Source organism: Stegodyphus dumicola, chromosome 1 (genome assembly GCF_044657685.1).
Source record: "Stegodyphus dumicola isolate Sdum_Otavi_A_Nest chromosome 1, ASM4465768v1".
Taxonomy (NCBI): domain Eukaryota; kingdom Metazoa; phylum Arthropoda; class Arachnida; order Araneae; family Eresidae; genus Stegodyphus; species Stegodyphus dumicola.
The window spans coordinates 262726162-262746525 of record NC_140768.1 but is presented as its reverse complement, the minus strand read 5'-3'; the positions used below and the strand labels follow the sequence as shown (position 1 = coordinate 262746525).

The window sequence follows — 20364 nt, the reverse complement described above, 5'->3', positions numbered from 1 at the left end:
ACCTTGCTGATAGGTATTATTTAATGTTTTGTAAAATTTTATGTGCTTATAATTATGTATGCATGTTTGTTATATTTAACCATTTCTCCAGGATTTATTGTCGAAATATTAATTGTATATTCTAGAATATATTATTGAAAGATGAACTCTCCACCGAGTTCAGGTGGGGAGTGTTGTGTAATTTGAAGAAAAAGGCTAGAGGGCGCTGTTGCTCGCTTAGTTGTAAGAGAATAAAGTTTGTTCATGTTGAAGGCGGCGGCCTAAGAATACGCTCTGTATATAGTAATTAAAATATTGTCAAAAATGAAAAAGTGTTAAAATTAGTGAACTCACTGAACCACCATCATCTGATTTGGAGATGCACAAAATTATTAGAGCACTTGTTTGACCTATGAAGGACCATTATCCCAGTGAGAGTTGTCAATGTAACTGATAAGGCGAATGTCATTAGGAAAAGTAAAGTGGTTGCAGCATGTACTCCAATAAAATGCATTAAATGAAACAGTAACCCTCCAGAATCTGTGGTTTCAGAAATCTGAACGCTGGAATTATTGCAGAATGTACACAATGCAATGAAGAGAAAAGTGCCGCAGAATGTGTCATTCCAAAATTTCAAGATGTTTTTCCTCGCAGATCTGACATAGGCCAAATGAGTTTGGCTAAGCACAGAATTAATATGGGAAATCATCCATAATAAAACAACATCCAAGACGTCTACTGATTGATAAACATAAGTAAGTAAAAAAAAAAAAAACCTTCTACACGACATGCAAGAAAACGATGTTATCAAACCTTAGGCCTCTCCTGTCATCCTGGTCAGAAAAAGAATGGTGGCTCAACTTGATTTTGCATTGAGAATTGCCTGTTGAACAAGGTTACGAAGAAAGACAGCTACGCTCTTTGCAGAACCCATGCTATTCTAGACACTCTGGAAGCAAGTGGTTTTCAATGCTTGATTTAAAGAGTGGATATTAGCCGGTAGAGATACACCCTCATGGCTAAGAAAAGATGGCATTTACTACTGGAAAAGGATTTTGACAGTTCAAGGTGATGCCATTTGGATTATGTAATGTGCTAATAACATTCCATTGCCTCATGAAGACCATATTGAGAGGTCTTTCCTACAAAGCCAGTCTGATATAAGGGGATGACGTCATCATCGTGCGGAAAATCTTTCAAGAGCATTTAGAAACTACACTGGTTATCATAAATTAAGGAATAATCACAAAAATCACAATTACTGAAAAAGTTACATGTAGAATTTAATGAAACTTAACCACAATATACAACACATAGTAAGGTATCAAATAACATAAAGAGAAATTACCAGACAAATATGGTAGTATAGAAATTAGCACATGTATAAAATGAACAAATCGAAGGTGTCAGTTTGCTATAGGAAAAGTACTTTCCCTATGAAATATGATCATCTCTAGAAGCAATGTGTGATGCTTTCAATTATGCGGTCTATCAGTTCCATAGGAAGCGAGAGCCATTGCTCTTGCAAAACAGTTGCAAGCGCGACAAGGGTCTGAGTGAGCGGATTGAGAGCAGCTAGACATCTCCCTAAAGCATCCCAAACGTGCTCGATAGGATTCAAGTCCGGGGATCGAGCTGGCCACTCCATGCGCATAATTGTTTCTTGTTGAAGATAATCATTTATGTTGGGAAAGCATCACCTATTGCCCCAGCACATAAGCATCAAGCATAATCATCTCTATAAACCAGAGCATTCACGATTTCCATTGGAAAGACATGGAGGTCTGTGCGTCCACCCAAATTGATGCCACCCCAAACCCAGACACTGCCTCTTTCGTATGCATCTCTTTAACGGATGTTTGACGGATGATAACAGGTTCTAGATTATCTCAATATCAAATAACGCCTACTATCGCTTTCTAGACTAAACCTGGACTCATCCGTAAAGAGAACCGCCCTCCACTGATCAGGCGTCCAGTGGACATGTTGTCGTGCTCACTGAAAATGGTACCTCCTATGGCATTACGTGAGTGGCACACAAATGGCTGTCCGCCTCGCATACAGACCACCTTCGTGAAGCCTTCTATGAGGAGTTGATGTTGACACAAACCTTCTGGTTTCTGCAGCAAGGGAGGATCTAAGAAGAGTCGGAGTAGCAGTTCTATTCCTGCGTGCACATAATGTCAAATATCGGTCATCAGCGTTCGTTGTAGCAGTTGGCCGTCCTTGGCTGAACCTCCTAGATGCCAAATCTATGGTTTGAAATCGCCTCCAAAGTCTATGAACCACAGAAGGACTCACATTTAGCCATCTGGCCACTTTTGCTTGACTTTATCCTGTCTCTAGTGTCCCAATGGCTCTACACCATAGTTCTGCAAGCAAATGATGCCTGGAGATCATTGTTACGAATTGGCTATCTCAGATTTCTGATGTCACCGTCACAGTGAAATATGTGGGCTTGATCTCAAACATGGACTTTTATTCTCCTTGCAGATGACATATTCCGAGTGCTGCGCCACTAATTTGCATATTGCAGTTTTATTCAGCTACTCTTACTTGGCAACATATTCAAATTTTACACGGTTTGGCTTATCTTTTAGGGAGTTATTGCTATTTTTGTGATTTTTCCTTAATTTATGATAACCAGTGTATTAGAAAGGTGCTTCAGAAATTGAAGGATGCCAATCTAAAATTTCGATCCTATCAAATGTAAATTGTTTAGACAGGAAGTGACTTACCTCAGACAGGTTATTTCTGCTGGAGATGTGTGTACAAATGAAGAGAAAGTGTTGGCAATTAAAGACTGGAGATGGCCCAAAAACTGAGAAGCTGAGAAGTTTCCTGGGACTTTGCATCTGCTATAGGAGATTTGTAAAAGACTTCTCTTCCACAGACACCCTTCCCAAACTGACAAAGAACAAGCAAAAGTTCTTGTGGACAAAAGAAATGTGAGGATGCATTTATCAAACTGAAGGAAGCTTCAACATCTGCAACAATCCAGATGCATCCTCAGCTCGACAAACCCCTTATTCTTGGCATAGAGGCAAACAATGAGAGTGTCAGTGCTGTTTTGTCCCAAGAAATAAATGGGCAAGAATGTGTCATAGCATACTGGAGCAAGTGTCCATCTAAACCAGAGAGGAATTACTGTGCCACCAGTAAAGAGTTGCTCACCACAGTTAAAGCCATAGACCATTTCCATTATTATCTCTACAGCAGAAAATTTCTACTCTGCACAGATCATGCATTGTTGACCTGGCTTTTAAATTTCAAGAATCTCAAAGACCAAATAGCCAGACGGATACAGATCGCAGGAATATAACATCACTATCCATTATCGGAAGGGATCATCACATGGTAATGCCAATGCCCTGTCAAGAAGATTGCTGAGAATGCTGCTCATATTGTTCCAGGATCAAAGTGAAATATGTCCTGCTTAATCCTGTCATGCATCAATTATAAATTCAACATCATCTGACCCAGACCCATGGATTGATGAAAAAGTCAGGAAAGACCAGTTGGAAGTAGGCATCATTAAACCCACAACTGACTTAATGGAATCTTCAAATAGGAAAACCTACCTTGCAAGCTATTTCAATCTATAGTTCTAAAGATGAAACAATATTGGGCTCTCTGAAACTCCCTCCATATCTGGAACCGCATCTTATACTGGAAGTTCGAATGAGTTGATAAAGAGGGATTCCGATGGCAGCTGATACTTCTAAGATTCCGGATCTCGGATGTCCTGAAAGAACTACATATCAGCCCAACAGGAGGACATTTAAATGGAGGAATAGTGAAGACCTTGCATAGAGTTTAAGAGTGCTTCTAATGAAGAAAGGCAGTGGCTGACATATAAAGTGATAATCTCTCTATGCCTCTGCTGTACAGAAAGAATCGAAGAAAGGCCGCCGAGTGAAACTGCAACATTACAATGTAGAAACATCTTTTGAACGTATTGCATTTGACATTGCGAGAGTTTTGCCACGAACTACTGATGGCAACAAATACACCCTATTGTAACTGATTACTTCACCAAGTGCCCTGAAGTGTATCCTATTCATGATCAAGAGGCTGCCAGGGTAGCAGAGGTAAATGACAGAGCATTGGATTTCTAGGTTTGAAGTGCCTCTGCAGTTTTATTCCGATCAAAGAAGGACTTTTAAATCAGTTATAATTAAAGAACTCTTCAAATTACTCAGTACAGGCAAACTCTTTATGGCACTTTTACATCCACAATCACACAGCATGTTAGTGAGGTTTAATTGAAATATCCTTAACAGCCTCTTGCTGATGGTTTCCAGAAAACAACAGGACTGGGACCAGAAGTTACATCTGCTCTTACTGACCTATTGCAGTGCTGCTCACAAGACTACCAGCTATTCTCCATCCCAGATGCTCTTTGGCCATCACCTTCATCAGCCTTATGATCTGTTATTTGCACACCCTCCGGATCACCTGAACAGTACACTGAAGATCTCCAGGCACAGTTTGAAGTGATGCACAATTTTGCTCAAAAGTAAGTTAACGTGGTTACAGAGAAGATGAAGACCCAATACGACACAAGAGCTGCAGGACATCAATTCAACAAAGATGACAAGGTATGGTTACAGAATCCGATTCAATGCAAAGGATTTTCTCCTAAATCACAGTAACCTTGGCACGATCCTAACACAGTTCTCAACAGGATGAATGACATTGTAGTTCAAGGAAGGGGGCAATGTTACGAATTTTGTATATATGTAAATAATTTTAGTGAAATTATATGTGAGATTGTTGTATTTTTATTATAATGTAATACTAAATGCTTGAAAGAGACTATGCTTGATCCAGGAAAATAAGAATACAGGGGCAAGTCTATTTAACATTGAGTATCTCGCTAAATTGGCAAGAACTCACCAAACTGGAGGTGGTTTTAGTGACTAATTTTTGTTGCCAGATTTGGCAACCTTTGGAGACATTTTGGTCAGATCCTTGTATAATTGTTAATGGTATTGTGATTGAATAAATGTAATGGAATCCATTATGTAACTCTAACTATACCTGACCCTCATATGTAATTTCGAGAAGCGAAAGGTGCTAGAAGTTTTCAGGCAGCTGGGGGAAAACTACATAAGACAGGAGAGAGCATCAGTTTCAGAGCTGTTAGTTCAGAGCAAGTTTAGAATATTGACAGCTTTGTCTTTTAGATGTGCTTTGCATAGCACTGTGTTAAACGTTCTTAGTAGTTTGGAATGTAACTACTGATTGTGGTCTGTGATACTGACAAGAGCTGTACAAATGCTTTTGTGGAAAGTTCCAGAAATGTAAACAATTTCTTCAGGTAAAAATAAATTTTATCAAGCTATCATCAGTTACATATGCATTCATTCACTCAATTATGAATCTGCATGCACAGAACACTATATTTTGTTAAGCTCAAGGCAAGCATGCATTAAAATGTATGTTTTACTTAAATCAAGTATGCTTGTTTGGTAAGCAACCACATTTTACATTATGCAAATATGCTCACAATCACCAAAAACTGAAAGCAATTTTAAAATCAACAGAATACCAATAAATCACCAAACATGGCAATACAGAGCAAAAGACTTTATATTCTAAATTGAAAAAAAACTCTGTTTTTGAGGTAATAAAGGTGGTGAATTCAAATGTAATAACCTGAATGTCTGCCAAAAACCTGATCTTAAAATACAGATCTCAAAACTGACACAATTTTTGGCAAGTTTACAAAAAATTGCAAAATTTATGAAAAATTGATTTTGAACACAAGATCTGAAAAACTAGTATAATTTTCATAAAAATTACAAAAAATTTGTAAAAGTTGGCTGATAGGAAACACACATTTCTCTTCATATTTGTTATCAAGAATGCAACAAATTTCCTACGTTACGTAATTTTTTCAAATTTCTGTACGTTACGTAATTTGCAAGTTTTTAAATTCAAACTATAAAAGTTCAAATAATTGATGTCCATAAAATTTAGAAGTCATGCCCATAAAAGGCATTCCTTGCCTTGTTTTTGCAGCCATTCCTTAAACTTCTATGCCCTTTAATTAGATTCTCCACTATAGAATACAATTGTCATAAATAGGTGTATTTGGTGAGCCATGAGTTTCATTCAAGTATGAGAAGTAAAATTTTAAAGTTCACTCTAAAAATGATTAATAAGCCTCCCCTATATGAACCTAATAGTGCAATCAGATGAGAAGGAAAGCTTGATAAAAACTGCAAATAAAATCGCTAGTCAGTATGGAATAAAAAAAAGTGGGGAGAGAAAGGTATTTCCTGACTAAACAACACTTTTCTAGTTATCATTTGCCTGTTCATGGAAATTATGCATGAACAGTTGTTGATGAACAGCACACAAATAGATCTATAGATGCAGAAATCTATCCAAAAGTTTCCAATGAATTGCACGTTGGAAAAAATTTCATAGAGAGCCATTACCATGATTGAAATTAAGGATAATATCAGCTATAACAAGGAATCAGCTAGTGATCTCCTATGGACAGCATGACAGCTTCATACATTTCAGATTATCTTTGGTAGCAAAAACAGTCTAACAGAATCACTGTTTTTGAGATGCTCTTACCACGGCATTTAATTATAACAATTAAGCTGGAATACATTTCAAACCTAAATAATACAGTAGGCTTAAAAATTAGATTAATCACTTACTTTCTTCATATTAAAGTGCAACAAAATACTAATTAGAACTCCTATCTAAATTTCCCAAGTACAGGAGCACAAATTATAAGTGGTTTGCAGAAGTGGTTTAAATGTCTTAGCTGGTTTGCCACTTAAAATACTCAATATATTATTCGTTTCAAATTCAAAATAATAATAACATTTCTAAAAACTTACATTGAGAAATTCCAAAGTTTTTTCAGAATCACGATCAAACTTTTCTTGGCATTTTAGTCTGTTCTGATATTGTCTACAATTAAAACCTTCATGAACTGCACGGCAATTTAAGCAGTTATAGTGATGACATACCGGACAATGGAAAACATTAATGTTGTCTTCAAACATACACCAACCTGGACAATCAGGTGTTTTACAATGAAAGCTTTTTTCAGCAAGACTTTCAGCAGTTGTTATGCTGCGGCGAAGATACTTCTCATACATATCTTTAGAAACAAGCTATAAATACATAAAACTATGATAAAACTACATGGAATAATAAAAATCCTTTCAAGAAAAATTTATATCTAAATAGTAGTAAATAATAGTAAGGTTTATATTTAAGATTTAAGATATCTTGCATAGTCGAGAATTCATAGATTTAACAATAAAATAATTTTATCACCTTAGATTTTGCATTTATTTATTTACTTATTAGCATTACTGTTTATTTCTTTATCTGTTTATCAGCATTTATGTTTATTCAGTATTTGCTACACTGATTTCTAAAGCTGAATGTTAAGAAGATTCAAACAGCAGCTAGATTATTTTTGTTTTAATTAATCCCTCATGAATTCTTCTAAAATTGCTGATGTATATTTTGTTTTAATATGCATTATTCAATACTGAATAAACAATAATGCTGATACAAACTTTCTTCTTAGAGAACAGTAATAGTCCTTTTTGTATTTTGAACTAAATATATACATAACATAATACATATCCAACTGGTTAATGCTTTACAATGTTCTAAAATTTTAGTAATAGTCAAGAATCTTATTCTAATTGAAGATTAACCATAAATCATGCAATGAACAATCATCACACATTAGTCACTTTTTTATCACATGAAAAATGATGAAAATCATAAATACATATTATTCTCAGTTAAAAATTTTATTTCACAAAGTTAAATAATAATAATAATCTGATTTCATCTTTTACTATGACATGATACATTTACTTACTGTGTTAAGAGTTAACATCTATTGAGTTTTGTGAACCAAAGATTGCTTCAAATTAATCATAACAGAATGTTTCTTGCGATAATTATGTGAGAGAGGCATATGCCAATTCTTAATTACCTCATTATAACATTAACAGGGGTGTTTGTGGGACCCCAAAAAATCCCCTGAAAATTTTATGGACTTACTACCGACATTTTGGAGTTTTGAGAAGGGGGGGGGAGAAATGAAAAATTCCAATTATGAAGTATTGAATGACCTAATTATAAAAGTTCAATGAATTACTTTTTTTGCAAAATTAATAACCATAAATTTTCAAACATATAAACTACTACATTTTATGTAAATATTTTAAATTACCTGAATTAATTCTTTAAAAAAATTATCTAATTTCTGATGCTTTTTTTTATTTTCTGATGTTTGTGGGCTTGTCTTTCTTTTGTGGTGAACTTCATAATTGCAGGAAGGTTGACTTTTATTTTCCTCATTTACAGTTGAAGAAATTTCCCCGAGGACTGCACATGCAGAGGTAGAAGCAGTTTGCTTTTCTGTTAATGTAGAAGGTTTTTCAGAGACTTTTATAGGTGACTCATCTGAAATACATGTTTTTAAGTCCTCTTGATAAGTTTTCCAACTTCTGTTCATATTCAGTAAGAGATTTTTGTGAATTGGATCAGTCATTGGATTTTTTTAGCCATATTTTTCACATGAGGTTTCTTTAGAAGCCATTAAATCATATTTAATAGTCTGCACTGCATCTAGGGAATCAATATCTTAAGACAGGTTCTATAGTCAGTGACAAGTGTATCCATTAAGTTGAATGCACTTTCCACTAATGGGCCATGGAAGCAGCTAAGGCAGGCTTTGACCAATTTAGCCAATGTAGGATACTTATAATCATTTTTGAAATCATCTTTTAAATTAAAAACTTTAGACCAATATTTATCAATTGTACACTTGACTTGATTTCCACTTTCATCAGATGTGTAGAGCATTTCTTTGGTGATATCAATATCACTCTGGTATAACCTTATTTCAGCTTCTACTTTTGACTTTTCATTATCACTAAAAATATGGGACATAAAAGATGATAATTTTTCAAAAGCTAATATTGTACTGGTTTTACCTCTTAGCTCTGGATCTAATGCTGTAAAACTAATAAGATATGAATTTTTAAGGGGTAGTTTCTGTTTCATATGCTGTGCTGTATTAGTATAAGCTTTCATCAGAGAAATTTGGAATTCTTTTGCTATTGGATGATTTTTTGATAATTTCTTCAGGCGAGTGGAAGCTTCTGCACCAGTAAATATTACTTTGCTAGGTAGATGGAATTCTGAATTTGTGACATCAACCTTCAATAAATCATTATAAGATGTGCACTCTATATTTTCTGGCTTCATAAAAAAACAGAAAAATTTTGCCATCAATTTATAAATACTGGAATCTATTAAATGAAGCATTGGTTTTTTTGTTTCAAATAATTTAATATATGTGTTGAACTCTGGTAATACTGCTGAATATAATGCCATATGCAATAAAGTTTTGTTTTGCATAACAAATAACCCATTTAGTATTCTTTTTTTCCGAGCTAAAGCATCCTTTGTGAGTTGTTGGGAATGCAAGCAAGAATACACCCCTTCAACAATTTTTTTCTGAGCTGCAGAAATATTTCTTTTATTGTATACAGTTTCAACATAAGAAAAATAATTCCCTTTATCAGTTTTATCCAAGTAGTGAAAATAAAATGCAATAAGAGCATCCCACAGATCTTTGATTCTTTCTAAAACACATAAAATGTACACCCACCTATGGTCTAGTCTCTTTAAGGGCTTAAGTTTTTTAATGGCAAGGGATTCACAGATTTTGAAAAAATTTTCTCTTTTACTGCAGCTTTTCATATCAAAATACATGTCATCAAACAAATCTTCTAAGTATCTATCAAAACATGAAGCAAATTTTTTTGCACAGTTATTAGCTGTGTGACATGTGTCACCATCAATATCTAATAAGTGGGGTGCTTTGTTTGATCGTAGTCTGGTTTCAACATCCTTTTTTTTTTCCACGCATGGTGTTACATGAATCCATTAATACACTAATTAAGTTTATCCATGGAATATTATTATCTTCAATAGTATTGACAGCTGCTTTAAAAACAGCTTCTGAATTGCAAGATTACATCTTTAGAGATGCAAAATGATGAAATACAACTTCATTTTGATTGTTGTCATAAAACTGCACCAATATTGCCAGTATACTTTCTTGAGCATTGCTAGTAATTTCATCCAAATTTAGAGAAAATGGAGTCTCCTTTAAAGTTTTAATGATATTTTCCTTAATAGTTTTTGCGAGCCCATATTTCATCTTATAACATGCAGTAGTCCTGGACATTTCCAACGAGTTTAGTGCCGTCTGATCGCGGCTCAACTGTTTGCAGAGTTCAATTAAATTGGGAGCTACATTGAAAGAAAGAGAATTCTTGGCGATAAACGAAGTTATTAATACTTCTTGGCGTGCTTTTCTTGTCACTATATCCAATGGCCGAGCATCAGTCTCCAGTAAGTCATCAGTATTTTTTTAATTAACATAATTACTTAAAGTCATTGAATGTCTAATGCACTTTGAATATTTTATGTGCGTCACAGTTTTAGAATGATTTGTGAAAGCCTTGAATCCTTCCCCACTATACTTCAGCAGTAAGTTACAAAAAACGCAATATGCTTGTCCAGAAACATTTATTTTCTTGCACCATGTGCCGATGGTATCCCCATTACCATCTCTCTGTTCAATCCAATTCCACCTAAATGCATTCCGGACACCTTCTTCTAATTGTATAATATCACTATTTATATCGAGAAATTTCATAGTGAAATTCTCTTGCGTACATAAATAAAAAAATATTTCAATAAATGAAACGAAAAATTTACACGTGCATCAATAAATGAAACGAAAATTTTACACAGCGGAGAAAAAAAGGTTGAGAAGCGATCAATGACAAATAGCTAATACGGCGAAAAATCCCCCTTCTCTACTTATTGGCACCACACCAGGAGACATAAGACCTTTGAACCCAGAGTCATGTGATCGCACATCTGGTCGAACGAAGTCTCTCCCATTTTATTCTGCCGCGCCTACTTGCCGAAAAGAATCCAGAAGAGAATGTCCGAGAACCGGGGAAATGAGTCATAACTCGCAATAAGGAAAGAACAAAAAAGAAGTTTTTCCCCCCTTTTCACGCATTATCACTGCCTTTGGAGAAAGAAAGGAAAAGTTTTCACCATACACACTGACCTTGCGTTTTCTGCTTTCAAAGCAAGCAAAATTACCCAGATCAAAATAAATAATTCATTATTATTCCTACTTCCTTTTGAACGACGATCCCCGGAATTCTGGGGTTTCCCCGGAGCACAAACACCCCTGCATTAAAATTGATGTACACAACAAAACTCAAAATTAATGACAGTCTTATTCGCAAAAAGAAAAAAAAATTAGCATAGGCCATGTTTTTCAATAAGTTTTCGGAGGAAATTACAAAATGTTTTCTTCTTGCTGTTCCTGATTGTTACATTCATCTAGTATAAAGCCAAATGCATGGAGGGGGAAAAAAAATAAGCCTAATAAATGCATCAATATGGTACCAAAAATATGTGGTATGGCTTTAACAGAAAAGTGCTGATTCAAGGAATGTTATGAAATAGAATGTACATTTTATTTTTCTATTTTATATATTTCTAAAGTTTTACAATGGATGTTTATGATAATAAATGAGAAAAAGTAAGAAAATATTTCATTTCTACAGCATATTAGCAAAAAGATTAAGCTGCATATTATGATATGAATAATACTCACAGCTTTTATTTCCCGTTGTTGCAAATAGCTCTGGCAAGAATAATCATCATCTCGATATGGGCATTTAATAAGAGTACTTTCAGAATATTCTACAGTTCTGGCTAAACAATCCCTAGGGATAAAAAACAAAACAAAACAAACACACACACACACACAAAACAAAACAAAACAAAAAAAACTTTATAACAGACCATTCACAAATATTTGACTGATGAAATTATTATGATCACTAGGCAATTTCATAGAAAGTAATTATTTTGAAGATAATGTTAACTCATGATGTTTGAATCTGCATAAGAAAGAAAATAAGGATATGCAAAGAGTAATGATGTGCATAACCCTTGAATGTGCAAATAAATGATGTGATCTAAAACATTTTTAATACAAAAAAGCTGTTGATAATCACTACAGTATGGCTAATGTTTTCCGGAGTGCCAAAAGGTTACTGATGAGGAAAAAAATCACCAATGCCCAATTTATACTAAAACTGTGTATAGAAATTAAGAATAAATGAAGAGGTAAAGTTGTCAAGGAAATTCTTTTTGATTGAATAATGTACATCATACAACTCTAGGAAGGCAACAGCTGCTCTAAGTGCTGCAGGATTTAAAGTGTTTCCATAATACTTGTTTCAAGTGACGTTTTCCAGTTTAAAAACCTGAAGAAAGACTTTTCTCTGCATGCATTTTGCATATGATGATAAAGTCATAAATGCTGCCAGCAAAAGGTTTTTGGAACATAAAAAGAATTTCTCCCCCCAGGAATTAACTATACTACAGAAATATTTGGAGAAATGTAACATAAGAGCTGATTTTATTGAAAATTTAAAATATTTGGTTTGCCTAGCACTGTTTCTTATGCTTCATTCGATGAACTTCCTCATATTTTGCATATTAATACAAAAGATGGTAAAAAAAAGACAAAAACTTAACAGGAATGTAACCATAAAAACTTATTTTAATTAATAGTTTAATATTATACCATTTTTCATTACTTACTGACAAAAAGAATGAAGACAATCATGCAAAATAACCCCTTGAGAAGTTCCAATGTCACTAAAACAAACTGGACACATAAAAGGAACGCTGTTTTTTACCAGATCCATATTTTCAGTCTCTAAAAGAGATTCGTAATTTTTTGCTGATTCTTCAGATACGCTGTTACATTGTTCCTGTTAAAATAATAATAAAATTTTTTAACCTGTTTGAAATATTTTTAGTCATGTTAGGATATGTCTAAATGTAAATTTGATGAATTATGTTCTGAGTACAGAGAAATAAAGAAAAATTAAACAAATTACTTAGATTACTTTCTGAGATATGCATTATATGACAGTGTTACAGATACAAATATATACCGAAATCATTAAATTTTAATTAATTTTAAATTCATGCTGAAATCATTATTCAAAATTTAAAAATGACTTTTTTAGTTTATGCACTGATTTTCTTCTGTTCTAATAATTTTTACAAATAATTTAAAATTAAAAATTTTTAACAAGGCAAACGGTATTATTTTTTTAAGATCACAGTATTGTGCATATCAGTTTGATATATACTGCATCTTGACAAACTATTAGTTAAGTAAATTTCTCATTCTCTTCTTCTTTCTATCAAAAATCACTTTTTTCAAACATTTATTTTGATTATTTGTCTTCATTGCTTTCACATATGCAAAATAACAATAACTTAAAAAGAGAGAGAGATAAAATAACAAATTTTGCTTTCTGGAAAAAAAAAAAAAAATTATTTTTAAATGTTATATAATAGAATGTAATTGAACAAACCTTAGTATCTTCATGAATTTTTCCATCCTGACATGGGGCATTTACAATTTCTATGAATTTTGTACTACAATCATTCTCAAGTTCTAGCAAACAAAAATGAAGATTTTTATATACAATTTATACAACAATAATAAAAAGTATTGTGCAATTTTTATATCAAATTATCCATCGATTTTGCTGTTTCATGTAATTTTTTAAAAATTTTATTTGACCTAATTTAATTACTACAATTATTTTATATAAGCTTAAATAATATAAACACTTAAAGCAATCAATAATCATGCTGCATGAATATTTAATGCAATGTTTCAGAACACAGCATATTCCTTTTCAGTCATTCTCTATATTAAATACTGCATCAAAACTCAAAGCCTTTTATGTGCTAAAATATATTAAAAATTATTTCCATTTAAACACAAATCTAGAATTTAATGCATATTTTAAGCCATATAAAACATAAATAGAATACATAGGAGTTAGAAAAGATTTGTAAATTATTTTCGTTAGTTTTAAGCAATATATGAGCATGCTAATTAGCTATGATTAGTATTCAGCATACATAATGCCAAGACAGCTATAAATATTTCCCATAGGGAGGACTTACGAATATTTTCTGCCACAGTATCATTAAGAGATGATGCCATAAGCACTTCACTGTTACTATTCAACACTTCATCTATTTCAGTCTCTTTTGATTTTCTTCTATGCTTCAGACTTAACCTCCTTAGAATCGAAATTTTATCACTTTTTGCTTTGGCAGTAGGCTGTACAGAATTAACACTCATAATTTCACAACCTAATTTTTTTTCTGAGAAATCTGATACTTCTTGATGCTCTGCATCTTGAAAGTTTTGAGGAAAATTTTCAGCAAAAATTTGATTTCTCAAATAGTCTTGCTTAGAATCAGACAACTCAAAATTGTTCTCAAAGATATCAAAAGAATTAGATGATACTGTGTTATTTTCTAAATCATTATTTTCTGGATTTTGGAAAAAGACTTTTTCACTATTGGAAATGTTAACATTTTTTTCCCTTTTGGCACTATGCAATCCACTGTTCATAGCTTCCTCAGGTTCTGACTGTATTTCATTGCTTTTATTTTCCTTTAATTGCAATAATTCATGACATACAGATCTATCAACTTCAGATAACAACACATAATCTTTATTTTGATCTGTTTCGGATAACAACTGAGAAATTGATTCATCTTTATTTTGAGAATTATTTTTTAAAGCATCTAGATTTATAATTGGTTCTAATTCAGCTAAATACAAATTCTGATTTAGTTTCTTAGTAGACTCAGATGCATTTGAAATATTCTCAGATTTAATTTGTTTTGATTTAGCATGGCAAACCTGATCTTGGAGAGGTTCTAACAATTTTTTAGATATATTTCGGTCTTTCTTATGTTTTTTTACTTCAAAAGGAATTCTTTTACTTTTATTTATGCTTTTGCCTTCAGTTTTATTAGATACTTTATCAATAATGGTTACATTAATACTGCTCTCTCTCCTATTAACTGCAGGCTCTGACACTGGCTTATGGGGAATTTTATGGACTGGCATTTTGTATGCAGAATCAACATATAAAAATATTGGTGATCCTGGAAGTACACCATAATGATATAATGACATATCATTATCAACAGCTAATGTTCTGCCAAGAATCCACATTTGTGCAGAAACAGCAATATCATATTCTTGTTCGACCTGCATATACGATGAATGGAAAGAAAAACATAAAAAATAGGGAAAATGTGCATTTTTTTGGGTATAAATATATACAGAAAATACAGAATAAATCATTCATAAGAATCATTCAAAAAAAAGTTTAGAAATGTATAAATACAATCAAAATTATCCAATTCTAAGAAAAAAAGAGAAATCATGAAGCTATTTTTGATTAGAATGAATAATAAAATATTTAAACACATGTATAAAGAATATTGATGCTATATATATCTCAAATTACACATTGAATGCATTGAAATTATTCTGACAAATATACAAGTCATTTAAAATAGTAGTGAAGATTTACAACTTTAATGTTTAACTTTTTTTTTTTTTTTTTTTCTGTTCAAGGCATGCACACAAAATTGCTGTCTTTAAAAAAAGCAGTATATTGAGTTTTTTAAATCACATAGAGCAATAAAATGGAATTCAATTAGAAAAATGTAAACAGAAAAACATGTTTATTTCTATATAAATAAAAATTAAGGTTTTCTTAATGCTTATTTTTTTCAAAAGCCATATGTGTAAATGTCACATACAGTAACTACAGCCCATTCATAACTTTTTTCCTTAGTTTTAATTAACTGCTCTTAACAATCTCTTAATTATTCTTAAAATATTAATAACAGTGTTTTCAATTTTTGCATCTATGTAAATGACGAGATAAAATATTTTACACGTGATTACAAAAGACATATAGTAAAAAATTTCATCGTGGCTAGAACTTTTAAGTTCAAAAATAATTTAGAGAAAATAAAGTTCTTCTCATAAAAACGGTACCACTAAAATTTATTTTTATAAGTAGAAAATAATAATAATATACACAAAGAAATTTTTAAAGGTTACAAGCACATAAACATTTAACAGAGATATAATCTAAATTAAATAACCATAATTAGTTACCTTCAACTTCAAAAGTCTTAAGGTCATTTTTGGATAAATTTCAAATAAAAATGGGCCTGAATGTCTGTCTTTAGCTTCAATATATAAGTTCACTCTGTAACAAAGAAAAACACAGTTTCAACAACACAACACAGCTAAAATATTTATCCCAAAATACATTTCCATTTGCTCCTAAGGGGATGAGAAATAATGACTTTTATGAACGATAAATCAATCTGAAAATTGATTTGGCTCAAAACAGATGTTAAAAATATTATTTAAATTTTACTCCTTCAAGCACATAAGATCAAGTTTAAGTTATTGCTCTTAAAATGAAGAGTATTTGTATATTAGTTGGTACCTACCTATTACCATCCATAAAACCACTTATGACTCTGCTTTCCTACAAACACTTTAGTAACTCAGAAACTATTCTGGATTCTTCTCGACAGATACAATTTTTTTTTCTTTCCTTTTTTTGTTTAGTTTCTGGGAGGGGGGTTAAGGGAGAATGGAAATGGCTTCCTTTTTTTACTTCAATATGCAACTTCAGACTAATTAAAGCAATAGTATATCTGCACTGTATTATAACTTTTTTTGGTAAATTTTCTTATGAAAAATTCTTGGGGCAACAAATATTCTTGGGGCATTATTATTATTATTTCATTTTGCATCATGCATTCACTAGATTTACAGAGAAATAAAGCAAAAATAGTCTATTATTACCAGGCATAAGGTATTGTGATAAAAAAAAAAGGACTCTTCCAATTCTTGCACAGTAAACACATATATATATGAGAGAAGACATATAAATGTAATATCAACAAATATATTGAAAATCATTAGAATTGGGAATAGGTTTTATTGAAGTCACTAACATTTTTATTTAGAGAATTCATATGAAGACAGAGATAGTTATACAGAATAACAGTCTGAAATGATTTTGAATGCAGTTACCAACCAATGTCTACCAGAAATTTAAAAAATGTCCTTCATCAGTCTGCTAATGTTGAAAATACACCAAAGAATCATTACATTATGACCAACTTGTAAATAACATGTAGGACCACCCTCAAAACTGCCAGCACCCGGTGTGGCATCGACTCAACAAGGTGCTGATACGTAGTCTTAGGTATCTGGTATCAAGCACTGACCAACTGGTCCTGCAATTTCAGTACATTGCGAGGGGGTAGTGTAGCAGCACAAATTTGGTGGAATTTCCAGGTGGGACCACAAATGCTCTATTAGAGCATTTCTTAAACTGTGGGTCACCAAAAAATTTAGCAGTTTTGATATTTCTTTAACTTATTATAATATTTTTACAATTACCAAATATTTTTACACAATATATCTGAAAACAGATAAAGATAAAACAGTATGATAAAACAATACAGGCAAAGAAAAAAAGGTAAATGTTTCGATGCATTCTTTTTATAATAGAAACGTTCCTTTTACTTGCTTTGCACGTGACGCTGTCATTTTGTCTATTGCTTATTTGAAATTTTCACATTGTTCTATATCTTAAAATTAGAAGTTAAAGTTAATGGATAATTCTGATATTGATGTTCCCAGTTGCCAAGCCATAATGATTTGACTTTTATCAAAGTCTGATAAATCAGCTGCTTTTCCCATTATGTTCCGAATCGTACTATGTTTGGAAAGCGCTTTTATATACTCAAACATGAGCCATGCATGCACTGTGGTTTTGTTCCTGGGTGAGCCCATTGTTATAGATGGAGGGTGGTCATAATGTAATGGCTCTTCGGTGTATATTCAACTGCCAAAAGGCAGTAACAGATTGCTGGTGGTGTATTGTAATTACTGGTTAATATCCAAGTATTACCTATTAATAGTAGTAGTAATAAAGATTTTCTCTAGAATAAATAAATATACTTATTTCAATTATCACAAATGACAAATTTAAAACCATACAGAATCTATCAATGAGCTAATTATCTTTAATAAATACAGCGAGTTTAATGTTATCAAAAACATTACTTACACATTAGCATCAATAAAATCTAAGCTATAAAAGAATTGAGGTTCTTTCACCATGTTGACAAAATAAGTAACCCATGACATAGGTAAAAATAATTTTTGTGACAACTCAGCTATGTGCACATGCAGCAGAGGAAGCTGATTTTCACCTTAAAATCCGAGTCTCTTTTCTGATTAATGTTTCTTTTATTGCATTTGAATTTTTTTCCCCTCCTAAGGAATTATAATGGGACTCTGGAGTTTATTAGATTATGAAAAAGAAAGTTGTACGTCTTCAAAAATGAGGCATTTAACCCAACAATAGATGATGTAAAAATCTGCTTTCAATGAAGTTGTACTTTTTAAATGATCAAATTTTATGGCTTTAAGTTTGTATACAATGCCAATTTTGTACAATTCTCTGTTTTTTAAGCAAAAAAAAAAAAAAAAAAAAAATCTGAAATGTTTCAGATTTTAAATTACGTCCAAAGGGGCGTTTTTTAACATTTTGTGTGTTACCTTTCTTTATTAAATATCATGTTCCTCGCACTTAAACCATAAGATCCAGTGCAACAGCAATATTGCAAAATAGTTTTAAAACGAGCATATCTTTAGAATTTCCGATACAGAGACTCACGCGCTGGAGATAAAAATGTTTTTTCTGCACAACGTTGCCATTGCTCGCTTTGAAATCCTTGAGTTTGTTAATCAAAAATTCGTCAAAGTTTTAAAAAATAGGAAATCGATCATAAAACAAATTTCAAATTTGTTCTTCCACATGCTCATATTCGTTGGATGATTACGTTATTCAAAATTCGATGACTCTATGTACCGTTATTTTATCACAATACGAGAAATATACATACATTTATGCAGATTTTCATTATTTAATTTCTTCAAATATAATGCAGGACTCTAACATTTTGTGGCAACAGTTTTAAAAGTGAACCGACATTTATGAGTCCGACGCAAAATGCCAAAACGAAACTAATAGTCCTTCGGGATTCAAATCCCTTTGGACTAATAAATCATTGTGTAATCACTGTGACAGTGTGTGCAGTATCAAGCTGTGCACAATACCAAGTTTGTGTGATTCTCTGATGTTTTTTAAAACTAAAACAAATCACTGTGAACATGGAGAGAACAGTGCAAGAAAAAGGTTTTATTATAGATGTTTATTGCACTTTTAATTTTGTCAGCTAGTTGCTGTTTTACGTAATTCTTAGTGTGCCACCATTTTTGAGAAATGATGTTAAGTTTTGACTTGGTAAGAAATTAGTCACTAACAGTTGGTAACTTTTTAGAAGGGGATGCATATAATCCAAAAGTACCGAAATTAATTATTTAGATACCTTACTATCATTAAAAAATACAACGAGTTTTTCTGAATATTCGCCTGTAGATTATTTATGTATATTGACCCTCAATATACATTTAATTTTTTAGACAAACACTTGAACAAGACAAAAATTTTAAATACAGATTTTGAACAGAATTCTATTTAATATTGTAAATCTCACTGTTAAGGCATGGAATGAAGTTAATGCTAATGAATACATGAAAAAACGACTGATTTCTTATACTGTAAAGGGGCAAAATTCTCACAGTGAAGAAATAAAAAATTGGGCCTTCTTAAAATTATTTCTGATAATCAGAGTTTTCAAAATGCAAATGAAGAAAAGAAGGAAGAATGGTTCCAGAAAAACAATAACAATGAAGGCTATAAGACTGCATCAGGTTATGATATTTTGATTCAAAAATAGCCAGTAAAAAAGATGAAAAAAATAATAAAATGAAGGTTAAAGAGCAATATTTGAGCTGTAGTAAAACAGTAAAATACATAAACATAGTCTTAGACTGTGTAATCCAAAAAACAGAGTTTGAATCTAATCACATTGCAGGAGACTTTGCTCCAGCATTTTTTGGCACCCTTATGTGGACAAGAAAAACTTAGCTTATAACCTCCAAAAGTTGCACACTAAGCAATCATCTATAACAACTATCATTGGTGCTACGCCAACATTACAGAATTAAGTATTCCCTGAAAATTACTCCAAAAAATGAGATTATGACTTTGGATTAATACTAGCTGTCAAAAATATTTTCACATGCTAGCATATAACACTTTAGCAGGCAACATCAGAATTCAATATTGAAGCCTCAACAAACATCAACACATAAAAAAAATTGAAAGAGCCAACAGCCACCCGAGTTCCTTTGATGACTGCACAAAACAGAACTATGTATCTTGCTTGGGCATGGCAATACACCAACTCTAGGTATTTGATTACCAG

The 20364-nt window shown here is 32.3% G+C and overlaps 1 protein-coding gene across 7 annotated transcripts in view; it reads right to left on the bottom strand.

The window, feature by feature from the left end:
* Positions 1 to 20364, bottom strand: part of LOC118188033 (uncharacterized) — a 66449-nt gene that overhangs the window by 23735 nt on the left and 22350 nt on the right. For 6 of the 7 annotated variants that reach the window (XM_035358371.2, XM_035358372.2, XM_035358370.2 and 3 more), the window contains 6 exons: positions 16115 to 16208; positions 14086 to 15190; positions 13482 to 13564; positions 12694 to 12866; positions 11696 to 11807; positions 6846 to 7124 (listed from right to left, as the gene is read on the bottom strand). In XM_035358371.2, the coding sequence (XP_035214262.2) occupies positions 6846 to 7124; positions 11696 to 11807; positions 12694 to 12866; positions 13482 to 13564; positions 14086 to 15190; positions 16115 to 16208 (1846 nt within the window). Of the gene's footprint in view, positions 1 to 6845; positions 7125 to 11695; positions 11808 to 12693; positions 12867 to 13481; positions 13565 to 14085; positions 15191 to 16114; positions 16209 to 20364 lie in introns of those variants that run through there. The other variant, XR_004758045.2, reaches the window with a different exon arrangement.